Genomic DNA, 20481 nt, shown 5'->3' with positions numbered 1-20481 from the left:
CTGGGCCTCAGTTTCCCCTCATCTGTAGAGTGAGGGGATTGGACTAGATGGCCTTTGAGGGCACCAGTGCCAGACCTACAATCTTTTGGGCTGTCTTCCTCCCCACCCATCTACTATCTTCTTCCAAAGGATTAGGAAACTTGGGAGAAATTCATGAGAGTAAAAGGGCTTCCCCCTACCCCCCAGTCTGTCCCCCTCTGCTGGAATAGTGTCCTAAGTTCATGGTTCCAGAAAATATGCTCAATCCTGAGCTTGGTTGGAAGTGGGGAGAGGAGGGAGAGGCCTGATCTCTGAAGAAAGGCAACAGAGAGACAGAATATTTGATAAATAGTTCCTAAAGGTTCATCTTTTCCTGTGCCAGCTCTATGGTGGTGATTTTACCATAATCCTTAAACCCTGGTTGGCTTGCTATCAACTTAGTTAAGTGCTAGCTCTAGGGGATACAAAGAAAGGGGGGGGGAACCCCAAACCCAGTTCCTGTTCTCAAAAAGCTCATGTTCTAATGAGGGGGGTGGGAAATACAACCACATGCAAATAGCTCAGGTGCTAAAAGTTCACATTTTCAAAATGGGTGCAGTCATGTTTCATTCCTTTGCACCTCATGAAGATAGACTTCTGGGTAGGAGGGTGACAGAATTTCACAGTTTAAAAAAAAAAAGAGCACAGCTTGATCAAGAGAAAACTGCAGGCTACGTAGTTAATGCAACCTTAGTTGGAGTCTGTGGTGTCTCCTTCTAACTGGTGTTTTTTTTTGAGCAGGTCTAGGTGTAAAATTTGGTTTTTCATTTCTCAGGGTCTGATCCCTGGAATATCTCCACAGAAAAGCCCCAGCTTTCCAGGTCCCTCAGGAACTATTTGCAGCCTGAAGTCCAATCTTCGGAAGGTTTTCTAATAACAGACTGACCGGTGGGTCAGGGTCATAGATGTAGAGATGGAAGAGGCCTGGAGCAGTCATGCAGTACAAACCCTCACTTTATGCATAAGGAAATTGAGGTTCTGAGGTAAAAGTAACTGGCCTAGGGTCACATTGTGGCCAAGCTGAGATTTTCACCAGAGTCCTCTAATTCCAAATCTGGTGTGTTTAGCGGTACATTCACTGTGGGGGAATGCAGGCAGCTCTGTAGAGCATAGATTACAGGAAGAACTGAGTTCAGTTCTTCCCTTTGACACTAGTTATGTAATCTTAGGTCATTTGACTTCTCTGTACCTCAACGCATCTGTGGAATGGTGATGTCACCTTCCTCACTGGGTTGTTGTGAAGATCCAATGAGATAATAAACATAAAGCACTTCGCAGATTTTAAAAGTGCTATAAAAATGCTACCTAATATTCTTTTTTAAATCAGGAAGTGACCTTAGAGGCCATCTAATTTAACTTTACAAATCAGGAGACTGAGACCCAGAGAGATAAAGAGACTTATCCAAGCCAGGATTTAGACCCACATCCTCTAACTCCGGATCGAAGCCGTGGTGGAAGAAAAGTCACTTGGCTTTTAGGTGATGGCTAATAACATCTGAAAGTTGGCAAGCAAGCTCTGTGGCATTTAAAAGTCTCAGATGAGCTGCCCTGCCCACAACTGCTTTCTGACCTCCTCTGGATGACTGCTTCTGCCACTTCCCTTTCCCCTCCCCCACCACAGCATTTATTCTGTAGGGTCAGGGTTTTTTCAGAGGTTCTTCTCACAGAAAGCCATGTGCTCTAGCTCTCTTGCTCTCTTGGGAGAAACAGCTGATTGCGCTTTCCAATTAGCTCTGCCTGTGGTTAGTTCCCCTGCCTGCTGTTCAGGCAGCCGCTTCAAGAAGCCATTTGCCAAAAGGCTGCGTAGCTGTTAGCGCCTCACACCCCTCTTCCTCTTTTAAGATGCTTCGTAGCAACATGTTGTCAGGACCCTCAGCAAACAAGGCACAATTCTAATAGCTGCCTCGCTCTCTGTGTTAAGGGAGCCAGTGCAGACAAGCCCACTTAGCCACGGGACCTTGTCCAGAGAGGAGATCAGAGAGGTTTCTTGGAACCACCCCCAGCCCTCTGGTAGTAGGGAACCAAAAGCCAGCTGGGACCTGCATTGGAGTACAAATGTCTGCCTTCTGTGTTACCTGACTTTAGAAGGCAAAGGGTTACTTTTGCACAAACCTGAGCTCTCCTCGTCTCTACTCTCGCTCCCTTGAATTCTTCAGATGTGTGTCATGATAGTAAAGATAGAATCTTTAAATCAGGAGTTCTTAACCTGGGATCCATGAACTTTAAAAAGTATATATTTTGATAACTATGATTAATTATAATTGCTTTCTTTTGTAAGCTGTGTACAGTTATCCTTTCCACATCGAGAGGGTTAGGGATGTGACACCCCCAAGATCTGGAAAATCCAGGTGGATAGTAAAATTTTTTGGCCCTCCCTTCATACCAGAGAAGAAGTCTGAATTTTTTCTTTTTTCTTTTATGGGTGTTTACCTTATTGTAAAACTTGAATTTATATTATATAATACTCTACATATATTTTATTCATTTCTGAGTTTCCAAACCTTTTCTGTGTCATCTGGCTGCCCTTCTCATGTTGTCTGTGGCTTCCACAAAACTTCCCAAAAATTCCCATTAAATTTGTCATGCCGACCCATGATATATCAAAACCAAGATGGGGAAAGTCTCAACGTGGACAGGATAACTGTATTTTATTTTAGGCATTTTAAAATGTTCTGAAAAAAATAGACTACCAAAAGGAGTCCATGAAAAAAATGAAGCAGCCCTGCTTTGAAGGATTTAGCCCTTATGAAGCTGCTTGGGGTTGACATTTGGGTCTGGATAAATCTTTGAAAAGTCTCACCTTCCAGCTCCCTATCGGATGGTGGAACGTTCCTTCCCTCTCCCTCCAAATTGGAGGCCGCAGTGAGACTCGATGTAATGAGAATCCTCCAGTCTATTCTCAACCCTGCTCGAGCCTGTATCCCCTCCTAGCTTCAGGGAAGCCAATACAAGCCATTCTGCCTGGCTGAATGCTTCCTTTCCCCTCCTCCCCCATTCCCTTCCTTTTCCTCCCCCACGACCCAGTCCTTGGATGATGCCTGCATCTTTCAGCCACTTGCTAGTGACATGGAAGACATTGGTTTAATCGGAGGCAATTTGGGCCAGGTTTTCCCCTGTCCTTGCCAATCTTACTTCCTTTGTTTGATTTCCCATTTCCTGCCAGCTCTGGGACGGATGCTTGATTTCCCTCCCGCCTTTGCCTCCCCAATAGAAACAGGCTGGTGTTTAACTTGCTTCTCTTTCCAGGGGGGTGGGTAGTAATGCTCTGCCATGCTGTTAAAGGCAAGGCCTGGCACTGCTTTTGTGAGCCCAGCGGGGAGAAGAAATAGTGGGGCCATGATTTTCTCCATGAAGTGTGAAGGGATTGTTGCTTTGAGGCCAAGAAAAAAAAAAAGATAAGAGGAAGTGGGCTTAAAGTACTGGGGAGGGAGTTGGGTTAGACACTAGGAAAAAATGTTCTAGACAGATTGGTAAAAAACAGTTCCATGTAGCTTGATGGTAGCTCTGCAGAAAGGTGTCTTCTTGGTGCCCCTTCCTCATCCCAGCATTCCAAAGCGCCTGGTGTTTTGCCACAAGCCGTTGGCTCAGGTCTGGAGCAGCGCATGTGAAGCTTAGGGCCAGCAGTTCTGGGGAAAAGGACAGAAGTGACCTAAGCAAAGCACTGAAGTGCTTTCTGAGCCCTGAATGCCATTCGACCAATGATTGCCTGAACATCTCATTTTGTAGACCAGGCTGCCATCTGGCCTGTAGAAGCAGAGAATCTGAAAGGGATTCCCAAGGAGAATTTCCTGTCACAAGAGAGCAAAGGCAGATCTGCTGAAAGGTGTTTTCTACTTTCCTCATGGTCCAAGTGGAAATCTGGCCCAATCACTCACCAACAAGCATTTTAAAATATATTTTTGTTAAATATTTCCCAATTATATGTAAAAACTTTAACATTCATTTTTCAAAATTTTGAATTCCAAATTATTTCCCTCCTGCAAGAAAAAAAGATTTTAAAAGTATGCTTCAATCTAGCCTAGTTCATCAGTTCTCTCTTTGGAGGTGGATAGCATTTTTTATCATGTGTCCTTTGGAATTATCCTGGATTATAAACTTGGAACTCATTATCTTTCCCTGGAAACCTGCCCCTCTTTCTAACCTCTCTGTTTTTGACCTTTTGGATTCTCTCTGTCTTCCTTCAGTTTCTGTGACACAATCTTCCCTCCTAGTCTTCCTACCCATCTGTTCCTCAGTTTCTTTTGCTGGATCATTATCCATGTCCTGATCCCTAGTTCCCTAAAACTTTGGTCTTGACCTTTTTTCCTTGAACACAGCCCTCCATCTCCCTACTCCAGCCATTTTAACTGGCTGTCTATTCCATATGCCTGGAACTCAACCTCCTGATCTCCACCTCTTGAATTCCTTCAGGTCTCAACTAAAGTCCCACATTCTCCAAGAAGTGTTTCTCAGTCCTTCTTAATCTTAGTGCCTTCCCTTTGAGGTCATCTCCAAGTTATTGCATCTCCACCCTGTTTGTACATAGTTTGCATGCTGTCTCCCTCATTAGACTGAGCTCCTTGAGAGCTAGGATGGCTTTTTGCCACGATTTATATCACTAGCATTTAGCACAGTGCCTGACACTTAGTAGGTGCTTTAACAAATGTCTATTAACTTGATCCGGTCTGACTCTACACCTTCTTTTAGTGATTTCATCAGCTCCTGTGGGTTTGTTGATCTGACTCTCAAATCTATAAATCTAATTTTAATCTTTCTCCTGCACTGTGATTCTGCAGTCCCTGCTGGCTGCTTGGTGTCCTATAGGTGTCTCAAATTCAGCATGCTATCTTGTTCCTCCTTCCCTCCAAATTTCCAACCTTTCATTCTTTTGTTGACGACAACACCATCCTTCTAGACACCCAAGTTCCCTGAATTGTTCTCAATTCTCCCGCTGCCACCACATCCAATTGGATTTAAAATCCTGTTACTTGTACCTCTGCAATCTCCTGCCTGTCAGCTCACACAGCTATCCCTTCCATACTGCAAAAGCAGTAGTGCTGTCTTTACTTTTTAGTCTCTCTCCTCTGATCCGTCTTCCAGACTGCTACAAACATATTCCTAAAGCACAAGGGTGAACATGTCAACTCCACGCCTTGTTCGAGAACCTTCAGTGGTTCCCTACTTCATCTAGAATAAAATACAAATCCCTTAGCCTGGCATTTAAAATCTTTCAGAACTTGATTCAATGTAGTTGCACATGAGTCCTTTTCAGGCATTCTCCATTACAACCAAACTAGCCTGCTTGCTGTTCCCCAGCATAGTACTACTGTCTCCCACCTCTGAACCTTTCCTCAGGCCTTCCTCTGTGCCTAGAATGTACTCCTTCATCACCTGCACCTCTTAGAATTGTTAATCTCTTGTACTATAAACATTTATTAAGTGCCTACTGTTTACCAGGCACTGGTAAACTGCTAAGCACTGGGCATACAAATAAGAAAATGAAGAATAGCTCCTGTCCTCAAGGAACTTATAGTCTAATAGAAGATTGTAGACAAAAGGAAGTTGAAGGGGGAGGAGAAGAGTGCTAGGGGGTACCCTGGATGAAGATGGTAGTGGAGCTGAAACCAAGAAGAGTAGTTGGTTGCAAATGAAGGCTTTGATTTTGAGCCTTCTTTAAAGAGAGGCTATAAAAGGAATTTTTTGCTCTGCCCTTATAGCCTTCCAATCAGAGAGGCAGAGACAAGGGAGGGTACAGACGACATGTGAATATCAAAGCTGAAGCGATCCCCGTGATGGTGTTAATGACCTTATCCTGGATGGGGCATGGTGAAGATGATGATGGAGTTGAAACCGAGCTGAGCAGCTGGTGGCAAAGGAAGAATTTTCCTTAAAGATTCAGCTTATATGACATCTTCAGGGGAAGCCTTTTCTCACTTTCCCTAATGGTCTCCCTCTTGATTATCTTTTCTTACCTGTGTATAAATTGTATTCCTTCCTTTTCTTCCCTCCAATAGAATGTAAGCTCTTTGATGGCATACTTTTTCCCCAGGCTGTATATAACCACTGCTGAGAACTGTGTCTTCTACTCTACTTTAATGCTAATTAAATTGCCTTGACTCTGAAATCACTAGTCTTTCAAATATTGATGAAGAAGACTATAACTTCCCTTCCTTATCCATTCTCTGGTTTGATAACCCCACTGGGAAGTTCTGCATCATGTCTAATTTAAAGCTGTCCATTTTTTTCCCTTAAACTTCATGGATTACAAATCAGGCATCCTATCTTTTGTGTAATAGCTGATGTCCCTGATGCTTTTGACTTGAGTTGAGTGAACTCCAAATTGTTTTTGGTTTGGGTTTTTTTTTTTTGTGTGTGTGTGGTAAGCTAGAAACCATTGTTACCAGCTATCCGGAAGGGGTTTATGCAGCTCAGCATTTCCAAAACTAATTTGGCCTCAGAATTCTTGGGCTTGAAATATACAGACAGAACCTTGGAGAGGGAAAGGATGGCATGTTCCCTGGAATAAAAAGGGGTCAAGGACATTTTAGGGCAAAACAGAAGAAAGTAAGCCTTTTTATAATGAAAAATTACTGCATGCAATAAAAATATTACTACCAGGGCTTCCTGCCTCCAAAACTAGGTCTCTCTCCACTCTTATGAAAATCACTAGCATCAACACTTTTTTCCTACTTAATTCCTTCTATTGCTTTTAAGCGGATATAATGCTTTTAGGAAGGACCTCACTCGAGGTTAATACCTTGAAAGGGACAGTATCTTTTTAAAACTTGGTTTCTTCATTGTATCCATAGGGCCTTGAATTTAGGGGATGCTTTAAAAATAGCATTTGGATTTTATATGATGGGGAAATGGAAAGGCTTTCTCCAATTTTCAGGTGAGAAAGGGAAACACCACTACTATCACCCCCTCTTCATATAAATATCAGGCTTTTTTGTTAGTGGGATGTGCCCCTCTCTAATCCATCTTTCATGCAGCTCATAATGTAACCTCCTGGGGTGTGGTGTGTATGACGTGCTCAGGGAGAACTAGAATCTCTGGTGTGAGGGCTTGCTGAGCCCTTTACAGGGCTGCTCACCCACCTTTGGTTTCTACCTGGCACTCGACTCTCACCTGTGGCTCCACGAAGCTGTAGCATGCCCAGCAGCCACACCCCAGTAAAACTCTTTTGGCAGACAGGCTGAAACAAGTTGAGAATAACCAGAAGGTCTCAAACCCCTCAGTGAGTTGGAGTGGGGGGGCGGTGTCTACCCCAAGCATGTAAAGACTTCTCCTGGTGGCATGGACAGATGAGAACAATTTGTTCCAGTGGCCATGAAGGCAGCAGAAGCTGGTGCTTATGGAGTGATTAGAGCTTGGTCAGACATCAAAGATGCCAAGATCATCCATCCACTGCATTCCGGGCCATCACCAGTTTCCAAGACTTTTGTGTTGTAAGTGGGCGTCGATGACTCTGGAAGAAAGAGTGAGACTGACAACTTTGCGCAGCTCTGCCCCACTTAAATTTAGTTCACTCATGAGTCAAGACATCACCCTGTGATCTCTTTGAAAAATAAAGGACAAACAACAACAAAAGTAACCTTCCTGAGGTTATGTCTAAGCATGGAGTTTCCCTCCTCCAAAACCTCCTTTGTTCCCATGTTGCCTTTAGGATCAAATATAAAGGTCCTCATCCTGGCATAGAAGCCTCTCTCCAGATGGTCTCAATCTATCCCCTTTCCTGCTCATTACATTTTTAGCCAAACTGCACTATTTGACTTAACATTTCAGTCCGCTCCTCTACAAGCCCATCTCCCGTTCCTGAAATACATATACTCTTTTCTCCTCTCTGTCATTCAGACACGTTTTTTCTTCCTCTAGGGCTCAGTTCAGACACCACACTTCCCCATGTCCTTACCCCATCACTTGTTAGTACATTCTCCTTCAAGTTTTCCTAGATTACTTTGTTCTAATAGTAAAGAATATGTCTTACTCTGTCTTATTTATACTGTTTTTCCCTAGTAGAATGGTAGTTCCTTGAGGGCAGAAATTATTCCAGAGCCCTAGGCACTTTAGTAAAAAAACAACAGCCCATATTTATCTTTCGTTTTCACGTTTACCATCTCATTGGACGCTCGCAACAACCCTGTGTGGCAGGTCAGAAATCATGGCCTTGTGGTATAGTGAAAAGAGCACCAGAACGAATCAGGTTGGAGCTTGAGTTTAAATGCTTGTGTCATTCTTGACAAGTAGCACTAATTAATACACAGATTACCTTCACAGGGTCCTTGTGAGGAAGCCGACTGTAAGTGTGAGAACATTATAGAAATGTCCTATTTCCACTTTTGCTTTTTTGTTGTTTAATTGAGTGAATGGTGGGACAGAGACAACAAATACTTGTATGAATAAATTTTTTAAAACAACCCAAAAATCATTTTCACATCCACCATCCCGGTTTGATCCTCACAACCACCCTGAGAAAGGAAAAAAAGATCATTGCAAAAATAATATCTAAACTACTTGCACGTTTAGGGATTTTTTGAAAGCGCTTAAAACAGTCCGGAGCATTAACGACCCAAAGCTTGTGGCCCAGGATTACATAACTAGTAATTGATTGGGTTAGGACTTGAGTCCTGATCTCCTGACCCCAAATCCCAAGCACTTCCACCATCCTTTTCTGACCTTGTCTCAAAGGTTAAGAACTAGAATTCTGTTTTTATAGTTTCTTCCCTTATACAGGAAAACTAGTAATATAGAATTCATTTTTAAAATTGTTTTTTTTTAAAAATATGATGTTGATTACAAAACAGCTATTCTCTCCAGCTGGTCCAACAGAACCTCTGCTTAGAATACCTTGCTAGTCATTGTACCACACACTAGACACAATCATTGGGCCCCAATTAATGTTCAAGTTGTTTTAAGCGCTTAAAAAAATCCCTGAATCTTCGAGTAGTTCAGATACTCCTTTTGCAATTAGACAATCTTTTCTCCTATTGTAGGGTGGTTGTGAGGATTGAATGGGGATGGTGGATGTGAAAATGATTTGGGGGTTTTGAAGAATTTATTTATACAAGTATTTATGTGTCCGTCCTACTGTTCACTCAATTAAACAACAAAAAAGCAAAATTAAACTCTGATAACAAGTATGTATAACCCATCGAAACAAATTCTCACATTGGCCATGTTCGAAAATATATGCTTGTTCTGGATTCTAAGTCCATCACCTCTGTGAGAGGAGGTGGAGAGCATGCTTCATCTTCAGTCCTCTCTACTTGTATTTAGTAATCACATTGATTACAGTCCTAGTTTTTCCAAGTTGTTTTTCTTTGTAATGTCACTGTTTAACTTGTTCTACTCATTTCACTCTGCACCAGTTCATACAGATCTTTCCAGTTTCCTCTGAAACTGTCCATTTCATCATTTCTTATGGTGTAATAGTGTTATATTACATATAATTTGCTTAGTCATTCCTTAATAGGCAGACACCCCCAAACCATCCATTTTATGGCTACTATGCAGAAAGCTGCTATAAATATTTTTGTATATATGGGTCCTTTTTCTTGGATCTCTTTGGGGTATGTGAAAATGTTTTGATTAAAATATTGAATACCTTACAGCAGCAGTTCCTTGGAGGTAAGCCTTAAATATCAACTTTTGCTGTCATTTCAAGAAACATTTGTCTTCCTAACTTTTTACTGACTCTTATTCATCCAGGTCTGTAAGCTTGGTTACCATCAACTCTTTCCTCCATCTGGTCAGTTGCTGAGTCGTGTTGAGTGTATCTTCATGCCATCCAGGTCTTGCATCCCCTTCTTTCTGCCCACAGAGCCACCACCCTAGGTCAGGCTCCCCCAGTCTCTCTTGGCTAAGCTATTATGCTAGCCTCCCAATTCGTCCTCTTGTCAAGTATCTTTCTTTTCAATTCATCTTCCATGGCTGCCGAAGTGATAGTTCTAAAACACAAGTTTACGTCACTCTCTTGACCAAAAACTCCATTGGCGCTCTCTTACCTAAATAGATAAAATAGAAATTGCTGTTTGACATGGAAATCCCTTCACTATCTGTTGCTATTCTGCTTTTTTAGACTTATTATACATTGCCCCTCTTTGTGCCCTAAAGATGGGCTACCTTGCTGTGCTTCACACACAGTAGTGTTACATAGATCCCTTGAATGCATTCCCTCCTGCTGGGACACCTGACTTCCTTCAAAGTGCAGCTTAGGTGTCATCTCCTACGTGAGGCTTTCTCTTATTTCTAGCATCCCCTTCTGGAAAATTAGTTGTATTTACTTTGTTTTTTCGGTACCTAATTGTGTGTGTGTGTGTGTGTGTGTTATCATTTCAACTAATTAAATGTAAGCTCTTTGAAGGGGCTTTCATTTTTTGTTATTGCAATTGTTTTTGTATTCCTGGTGCTTACTTAGTAGGTTCTTAATGGCTACTGATTGTCTTGTTCTTGGTTGTGATTTCTCAAAGGTCTAGAACAGACTTATTAGTGCAAATTCAAGCCTTTGGGTAATTTTCCTTCATGGTTAAGGGGAAATTTCATGTTGAACAGTGACTGGAAACTGACTTCTTCCTTGCTTGCTTCCATTCCTACAGTAAAAACAAAGGAATAGGTACTGAACCTGTGTTTTCACTTCCTCATTCTCAGAAGAAAAAACTCTCCTTATACTCAGAGGTTAATTGACTTGCCCAGGGTCACACAGTCAGTATGCGTCAGGAGGATTTGAACTTAGTTCCTCCTGTTTAAGGCCAACTGTCCATCCACTACCCCATGCTGCCTCCCCAACCTAATATCAAAAATCCTGGCAAACCTATTTTCCACACTCCAATATGAATCTTCTGTTCTAGCCAAGCTGAAGTCTTTTCTTCTTAGACATCGTCACTCCCTCTTCTCTTTGCTTATCTGAAGCCCACCTATCTTTCAAAGTCAAACTGCTTAACCCACTCCTTTGGAAGCCTTCCCGTACTCTCCCATTTTATATTACTCTTATATTACAATATATGTGATAATGTGTCAGATTAGTTGTGTTTTATAAATGTTTGATTTTGCAAACCTAGTGTTTCCAGTCAGACTGTAAGTGACTTGTTGGCAGCTACTATATTTTTTTTATTTTTGTATGATGTACCAGATACTCAAATACTTGCTGACTGATCTGCAAAAACAAAATTTTACATCTAGCTTTATTTTAGGACCAAAGGCAGAAGTTCACCCGTCTCCCTTCTAACATTAAATGCCACAGAATCAAAGTTTTATTTATGCCTAATGTAATGTCTCCATTTATTGAAGCTACGTGGCTGCAGTAAATCATAGAAAACTTCTACAACTATCAGATCTTTCCATTTATCTGGTTTTTAATGGTCTGTTACTTAGCTAAAGGTGGTCAAGTTACCAAGTACATTTAACAGTCTTGTTTCTGGTGGTAAACAGCTGGCTTTTTATTCCCCTTAAACTAAAACAGAAGAGGAGTGAAGGAAGAAAATGGCATTCAGTTAAAGATTAGGATCTCTTTTCCAAAGATGGAAAAAAAGCCAACTCATCTGATACCCATAGTGAGGGCAACTTACTGTGGATGGATAGCCAAGGATAGGAAATGGTGAAGCTACTTTATAAAGCTAGACTCAGATCAAGAATCCTGGAGTAATGAAGCAGCGGTTGTCATCACACAGAGCTTTTGCTACCATTTGGAAATTAATGGATGCAAATGCAGCTCCATTCACTCACAGTTCACTTTCTGTTTCAGGACGTGCTTCTGCGGACAGGACCACACTAAGCCCACCAGAGTGGTAGGACTGCCATTTTCACTTGTGAGCTGTCCCCCAAAACTGACCATGTCTATTATGGACCACAGCCCCACCACCGGAGTGGTCACTGTTATCGTCATTCTCATCGCCATCGCAGCCCTGGGGGCCTTGATCCTTGGCTGTTGGTGTTATTTGCGCCTACAGCGCATCAGCCAGTCAGAAGATGAAGAGAGCATTGTGGGTGATGGAGAAACCAAAGAACCCTTCCTTTTGGTCCAGTATTCGGCTAAAGGTCCTTGTGTGGAGAGAAAAGCGAAGCTGACTCCTAATGGCACAGAAGTCCATGGCTAAGCTAACCCTTGGCACGGATGCTCATGGGTACTAAATCTTGTATACGACCAGCAGAAAAAATGGAGAAGAACAATTTGGATATGCTGCTCTCTAAGAAGAACTGAGTTTAAATTCCATAATGATGGTCTTGCTGGGTTTTGTTGTTGCATGCACTGAGACCTGTGTCCTGAACCTAAACTCCTTGGCCCTGGGAGTTGGCTAACCTTTCTGGTGGTACTGTCCATTGCAGGCAATGGACAGACCAGGCCCTGCTGGTATAAAAGGAATCAAAGCATTTTTGTTACTTGAATGTTTAGCTGAGCCTGTGTTTGATGGAGCTACTACTGTAATGTGAACTAGCTAACAAAACTGTGAACTGTAAATAGGCACCAGAAGCACTTGGTTTTTTTTTTCTTTTTTAAAAAAATAATATAGCACATGGAGCTGCTGGTCTGAAGTTATTATAATGGCAAACTCAATACGAAAGACTGAGCCCCATGACCGTGGAAAAGGTTCTAATCGTGGAGAGCCCAAGTTGCCATCAGCTGGCTAGTTAGGAATCACAAATGTAAATATGTAAAGAAAGAGCTGTTGTTTTTAAGTCCTGTGGGTAACTTTGTAGAAAACAAGAGATGATGCTTATTAGAATTTGGCTTCTATTGCAGGAAGCAGTAGCGCCCCCCTTCCCCCCCCAAAAAAGAAACATGCCTCTCTCCTTTCTTAGGTAGATTAGGCTGTTAACTCTGAATATTGTTAACATTAACCGTGTAACTATTGCAAGGAAGCTGCTGTATTATCTGGGAGCCAGTGAAGGATGTGTAGCGTACACAGGGATAGTCCAGAAGGTTGCCAGGCTAATTTATAGCAGCAGAGCAGTTTTTCCTATGTGTTTTTAAAAGCATGTTAAAAGTATAGAAATGTCTTTTCCCTACAACTGGCATTACTTAGTGCTAGCTCGCTGTATTTGCTATGATTTACATGTGAAGATAGGAAATCTACTTTTAGTCTAAACAAACCCAACTGTCCCAGTATAGACAGCAACAAACTATTTCCTGCTATTTAATGTTTTCTGAACTGGAAAGGAATGGCAAAAGAGGCTTATGTCTTTTTTTCTTTTCAGAAACAAAATTTCTCGTTAGCATCCCACTAATAGGTATTGAATTTTACTGTCCTCAGCAAATCAGTATAAGCATGACTGGAATTCTCTAATCAGGCTTCAGAAACATTCAGCAAGCATGTGGTAAGCTATAGGCAAAGAGCCTAATGTTCATTCAGAAACCACTTTTGTGTGTGTGTGTATGCAATTTAATGCTTATCAAGTGCTACAGGGATAACTAATGAAGTTTAGGAGGTAAAGATTTCTATTTTCAAAATAATGACTTTAATCACAGTCTAGCCAGCTTCCCACCTCAAAAAACAAACAAAAGAAAAACGCCCATAAAGTTTTAATCCATTGTCTTAAGTCACTTTATGTACACTGGTATGAATTTTGCAATAGAATAGTATAGGTTTAACAAGGCACAGTGAGAATATTAATGTTAGTGTTAATTTAAGCTTCAGTGATTAAAAGAAAATCGGTGCCTAACTTTATTTTGTAAGAATCATTAAAGATTGGCCACTATGAATTGAGCAAATCAAAATGTGCAAGTGACCTGGGCACAGAACTGTGGTGGGGAAGGCTGAGTATGTACTAAGGAGATAATATTAATGTTAAAAAAATCAAACTAAAATGGCTTTCCATCATTCCTTCTTATTAAAATTTTGTTTTGATGGGAGGGACTTAGATTTTACAGCAAGGGTTCTTTATCTTTTTTGCCATGGACCCCTACAGCAGTCTCTTAAAACCTATGATGCCCTTCATCAGAATATTTTTAAATGCATAATATAAAATACTTAAGATTACGAAGGAAACTAATTGCATAGAAATAGTTACCAAAATAATTTTTTTTTTGAAGTTCATGGTCCCCAGGTTAAGAATCCCTGCTTTGCAGTAAAGGTTCTATTGGGATACAAGTCAAACTGTGGTTAATAAAAGTCACACTTCTTTGGAGCCCCAAGTTGGGGATGCTGGAAAGTACTCTAGGTTTAAGAGAGACAATTGTAAGTGCCAATATAACGGCTGCTTATGGCCTGTGAATTAAAGGGAGAACCAACATCCAAGCCCAAGGAGGAAAGGGTTGGTGAGGTGTGCAAGCTGAAAATGAGCAAATCCTAGGAGGGGCCACCATTGACCTAATCGCACAAAAACTGCCGAAGCTTTCTACCTCTTCATCATTGTGCTCTGTAGGGAAAACAGTCCCTATGTGGCCAGCAAAGTAATCCAAGGGCAACTTCACATTTGCATATTATGGAGTATGCTGAGGTCATCTAACAAATTCATGTCTGGCTTTTTGTAGGGCTGATAATTTTAAAAATACTTTTCATTTCTCTAAATTTTAGGGAAAGATTTTTTTCCTCCACTTGGTCACCAGAGAGAACTTTTAACTTTGCTCTTTTTATTTTTAAAATCAGACTTCTTAAAGACAGGCAGTGTTTGGTGGAAAGTAGCATTGCCACTTACTAGATTGAAGCTCTGCTTAAGATGGAAACACCAATAAAAGTGGCCAGTAAAATGGCAGGTAAAGAAGCAGCTTTTACCAAGCTCGCCAATCAATACATATTTAGCTTGTAAGCCCTTCGATCACTTACACAGTCTGAAGATTTACTAACCTCTCAAAGCAACTCTAAATAGTTTATCACCTTCAGACTTGCTGAACAGGTGGCAAGAAGGAATGATTAGAAAATTATAGTAGGGGAAATGCAAGAATTGTTTGTTACTCTCACTTAAAGATGAACTCCTCTTTTTCTGATTGTTATCCCTGAGGACCTGTACTACTGTTTTGGTCTCAAACCTACCAAGTTTGTGCAATAAATTATATAGGGAATGTTTCCCCAAGTTGAATGATCATCCACTTTGATTTTCTAGACCACTGAGAAAAATTTTTATTTACAATGAATTTCAATAAAATTTGCATAAATTATCTTCCCAGTACACAACTGTCCCTTCTGATTTCTTCATATTTTAAAAATCAATCTGTCCTATTTTCATTATTCTGTTCAGAAGCCACAGGAGAACTTATAGTGGCAAGTTTTGTGTTGTCTCGTGACTGCAGTTCAGTTTCATGAGAAAATGACTCTTGTAGGGTATTGGATTTTTTAGATTCTTCTTTATTTTCTAATTTTCCTTCCATTGTTGCTACCAGGATTTTCAGTAATGCATTTTCAGTTAAAAGGTTTTCTGATGCATCTGCTAATTCTTGAAGTTTCAGAGCCATCTCTTCCAACTCTCTGGTTTTCTGCTCATAGAGGGCCTCTAACTGCTCACTGTGAAGCTGAAGAACACTATGTTGCTTTTCCAGTGTTTGTTTTTGCTTTTGTAGTCTGTGTTTGTCTCTCCTGGCATCTGAAAGTTGGGATTCCACTTGGGCTTGAGCCTGGTGAAGAGTAGTGATTTCTGCTCTTAATTTACGAATCTCTTTCTCCAAGTGAGATATGTGTCCTTTCTGTAATACTGCCTCATTCTGAAGACGTTCTTTGGTTTGGGGGTCAGCTGAGCTCCCAACAGCAGAAATGGGGTCTGAATAATGTAAAATGAACTTCAGCAGATTGGGAAGGGTGATGGGAGTATCCTCAGGAAACTTCACACTCAAGTCCTTCCTAGAAAAGAAGGAAGTATTTGGGTTAGAGCTGACATACAAAGACCTGAAGTCAGCCTGCTATTAAAGTTTACTTACTTGACCTAAGGAACTTATTTTCTTATTTACATTTGACAACTGAAGGCAAAAATCCTTAAGGCTCAGACCCTCCACAGCATGACTGCTGTACTATTAATTGTTAAAAAAAAAATTATGATATAAGCTTATCCAACAAAGATGTTTGTACAGGTTGCAAAACCAAAGCATTTAAGTTATTAATGATCCACCTTAATGTTGCAGATGCTACTAGACAGTGGTGAGTTAATGCAATAGAACAGTTTTAATTTTCTCTGAAATGTCCATGTCTACCCTATTGATATTTCTATGCATACCACATGTTTGTAATCTTGCTCCTATGAATAATGGGGTTAGCGCAGTTGGGCTCTGGCTTAAAAAGTCTAACTGTTCCATGGAATTGGGGGGATGTCAGGAGTGGAATGGGCATGGTTCATCAGACCTCTTTAGGACAATCTGTGGACAGTTAATAAGTACTGCAGGATTTTATGAGGCCTCATATAGCATTGTGCTGTAATTAATCTACTGGTTTTCTAGGTAAAGTAAAGGAGCACCAAGTATATGAAAGTTAGAATTTGAAAAAGGATTGTTGCTGCATTCTTTTTAGCAATAATTTCTCCTAGTACAATGATTTGGATGTAACTTTTAAGGAACACATTTAAGCAGCATAAGGCACATCTATATTAATGCCACAGTATGAGGCTTCTTGGACATTACTATTACTGCCAGGAGCACAACCCATCAAGGGCAATGCTCTATCTTTCTTAATAGAGCTGAGGAGGTGAGTTTATGGCTTCAGATAAAGCTAAAAGGTTTTTTAAAAAATCACTCAAGAAGATAGCTCAGAAAAGCTTTATGGGGGAAAGACTTCCCACTTTTTTTCTAGACCAATCATGCAGTACCAGGGTTAGAAGGTTTCAAATAACTTAATTAACAAACCCGACTCCCCCCTCTAGGAACAATATGAACTTCAGTACAAGTCCACAAAAAAGTACACATATAGCTCTTGCACTCACTCGCTCTCTCTCCCCTAGCCCCAACGGAAAACAAAATAATACCTTAGAGTCTTCTGGCATCAACCACACATACTACATAGAATTAAGAGATCTATTCATTACTTTTTAAAAGTCATTAACATCCATTAACATCCCCAATTCTCTTTCAGTAGAACAGAATATGATATTTTTTAAAAGGCAGTTACATCATTTGCCCAGAGGGATGACTATAATACTTTAGGAATCTAAAGGAAGCAACAACTATACAAATAAGTGTTACCCAAGGCAGCTGGAGCCTCAAGCTAAATGTGCTAGGTGAGCTGCCATCCAGGTCTTAGTAGGTTAAAGAAAAACAAACCATGATGTATTAAAGCTATTCTCTTTTCAGAATGCCAAATAAGAAATAATAACATCCATAAATTTCCCTTTCTATTGAGATTTTCTACAAGCTTGCCATGAAGGTTCCTTTTTAGCTTTTTTTTTTTTTTTTTGCCAATCACCATTTCTAATAAATATGTATTTAACTTCAGCATTATCAATTAGTGAAATCACTGCAAAAATTATCCACACTGTACAAAGCTGTTAGTTCTGGCCAAACTGTATTCTTTATCAAATGGCATTCACACAATGTCTTAAAGAAACGTCAAATGCCAATTGCTATTAAAACAAATAATTTCGTAAGAAATCATGAGAAATTCAATGTATCACGAGGAGACAGCATATAGAATAAACTATTCACTCTACTACATAAATAAAAATTAGACGCTAAAAAGGACAGCTGTCTCATTAAGAGTTGTATGCAAAATGAACTGTTTCAAATGATGGCATTATAATAAAAGGGTCTGGTACAAATTTTCTTTTAAGACAAATGGGATATTCACCTATTGTTGCTTTTTTGTAAGTGTGAGATTTAAAAAAGATTTTTCTTAAAGTAAGGCATTCCTGTCAATAGAAAAACTGATAAATATTAAGGTAACAGCTGGAAGGAAATACTCAAATGATATACTTACTATTTAGTCTAATAACTCACCTACTGCTCCACTGAGTTTACAGCTCCAAGCTGATTGATTCTCCTAGGAAAGCAGTGGGTGATAAGGCCTAACATGGAAATTTCATCTAAAAAGATTCTGCTGTTTATCTCAGATGGACAAATTTATCATAATGCATTCCTAGAATGCATAAAGCCAGATAAGAGACTTTACTAATGTGGTCTAAGTACTCATCTCAGGAATGGTAAGCAAATCTGCAAACAGTTCCTGAAATGAGTAACCCCAGAGTACTGAATTTGGACAGAGGAAGACCCGAGTTCAAATTCTGCCTCAGACACTTACTAGCTCTGTGGCCCTTGGCAAATAAATCCCTTAACTTCTCTCTCAGCTTCAGTTCCATCATCTCTTAAAATGGGGATAATGATAGCACCCACTTCACAAAGATCACATAAGGATCAAAAGAGAAAATACATGTTATATCTTTGCAAACCTTAAAACAATTTAAGGTGACAACTATTATCACTGTCACAACAAGGATGTTCAATAGCATGAAAAAGTGCAATCTCCTGCTTAAGAATTATATTCATTAAAAGTCTAAGGAAGGAGAAACATTAACTTGGGTACAGCCAGGGCCACAAGGATACTTGCCTCATTAAAGTTATAAACCCACATTCATTCTGAATTTCCTTATAATCCAGTTTATCATTATTAAGATTCATTTTTTTTCTGAAAGGAAATTTAAAAAAAAAAACCTTCTATGGCCCTAATTTTAAGAAAATCATTCTGCCACATTAAACTTTGAGATTTTAGGTTTGAAAAAGAACTTGACAGCCTTCTCAAATTCAATTTATACAGGAAAAAAAAACTACTGAAATGATATTTATATGACTAGAGACTGATGATGTAAATATTTAGTTGAAAGCCATTTAGTCCATATTTGTGGGTTCAAAACAATTCTTTTCCTAGTTTTTCTACACATTCATTCATTCAAATAAATATTTATGAAGTTCCTAGTGTGTGACAAAGCAAATTACTGAAAGATTTTCCAGGTAACGCCATTTTAATTTTGGATAGATCACAATATAAAAACTCCTTGGAAAGAAATATTCTTTTCATATATTTTTCAAAAGTCCCCCAAAGTAACTTTATGCAGATTTTATCCTGATGAGCTTAACTCCCCAGGAAGGATTTGGAATAAAAAAATGCATGAGCAAAGCAAGGAAATAATTTTTTAAAAATATGATGACTTTGCTATATTTGAAAACATTAGGATGGGAACAGCTGAGATAACTACTTCTATGACCACATTAAGAGCACAGGAAATTATTACGTAATGGTTCACATATGTGAGTTTCACCACCACATCTGACCCAAAATAACACTATGTCTTTATTCTACAAATAAGGTGCTGCCCTGTAATTTGACTCCATATACATGACTACTAATTTACTCTAAAATGCTTGTAACTTACAAAAGCAACGACAAGAATAGGAAAGAGTAAGAGACTGCTGGCTCACTAGTCTTTACATGAACCACACTATATTAACATTTGCTAATTCCACTTTAAGAAGTATTTACTGCTTTTCCTTCAAAGATTCCCTTCCTCCCCTTCCTTGGAGCTCACAATGGAATCAAGCTGCTGCTCTTAGGAATTATTACTATCCCATAAAGGTCAATGTCACAAAACTATGGTTAACAATTTCAATATGGAAACACACTGAAAAGCCTAGTACATTTGGAGAAAATAGACTATTCAAATACAGATAAATTTCTGATTCATAACTATAGAGATTATACGTATAAAATTATAATTTTTGCATCTTCCTAACACTGCCAGGGAAGTACGAAAAAATGGGTGTCTTAACTAAATATATATGTACGTGTATATACATGTGTGTATATACATATATACACACACACACATGCACATACACATATGTAAAAACTCAAAAGATGAGATTATAGCTCAATCCCTGATTTTTCCTAAGGTGTATTTTACGAATACCACCTTATAAAAAGTCACAAAACATTATTTATTGCTATTAATTTAGCTTCTTCAAAAGTACCTCAACACTTGATTTTTAGACTACACCAAACAAATCTTGAGTAATAAAAAAAATCCAAAATTACCTGTTGCGTGGAAAAAACAAAATAGTAGGGAGATGGTCAACCATAAATTCCCAGGGAAGATCATTCTGAGCTATATCAATCCTGTTAGCGATGAGAAGGGGAAACAGAATAGAAAAATAATAAAGGAACAGAAAAAAGGACAACAAAAAGCACCTGACATGCTTTAAGAATATAGAAAAGTAAAAAGGCTGTCCCAGATCCTTCTGAGTGACAACACAACTAGATATGTTAGGCATTCACACTTCAGGATCACCTGGTACTATTGTGGGCTCATAAAAACCTAATTTAGTAAGGACCCTAGTACCATGTAAATATAAATTAATTTCCACCAATGCCATTCTTATGCCTAAAAAGTAGTTCACTCACTTGATAAGACCTGGCTCAATATTCTGCCCTGTTAAATACCTCTAGAATAGTGTATGACTACATCATAATTTAGCAATTTTAGAAAAACTAGAAAGCAATAAGTCTAAAGGAGTTGGCAAAGTCCTTTCTTTATCAGTTATTCCAGATTCATTCTCTTATATAGAAATTAACTTGGAACTAAAGG

General features: G+C 39.5%; 2 protein-coding genes across 2 annotated transcripts in view; one reads left to right on the top strand and one right to left on the bottom strand.

Moving 5' to 3' along the window:
* The first annotated feature begins 11742 nt into the window (after positions 1-11742).
* Positions 11743-15099, top strand: SNN (stannin). Its single transcript, XM_036739101.1, has one exon. It carries the CDS (start codon positions 11826-11828, stop codon positions 12087-12089), a length of 264 nt encoding a protein of 87 aa, XP_036594996.1. The 5' UTR covers positions 11743-11825; the 3' UTR covers positions 12090-15099.
* The window catches only part of TXNDC11 (thioredoxin domain containing 11), a 56739-nt gene continuing 49764 nt past the window's right edge, over positions 13507-20481 (bottom strand). Inside the window, exons 11-12 of the mRNA XM_036739100.1 lie at positions 19932-20012; positions 13507-15764 (exon numbers count right to left, since the gene is read on the bottom strand). Coding sequence (XP_036594995.1) covers positions 15137-15764; positions 19932-20012 — 709 coding nt within the window. The 3' untranslated portion in view covers positions 13507-15136. The remainder of the gene's footprint in view (positions 15765-19931; positions 20013-20481) is intronic.

Source organism: Trichosurus vulpecula, chromosome 9 (assembly GCF_011100635.1).
Source record: "Trichosurus vulpecula isolate mTriVul1 chromosome 9, mTriVul1.pri, whole genome shotgun sequence".
In the NCBI taxonomy this organism is placed as follows: domain Eukaryota; kingdom Metazoa; phylum Chordata; class Mammalia; order Diprotodontia; family Phalangeridae; genus Trichosurus; species Trichosurus vulpecula.
This window is presented reverse-complemented; position numbering and strand designations above follow the sequence as displayed.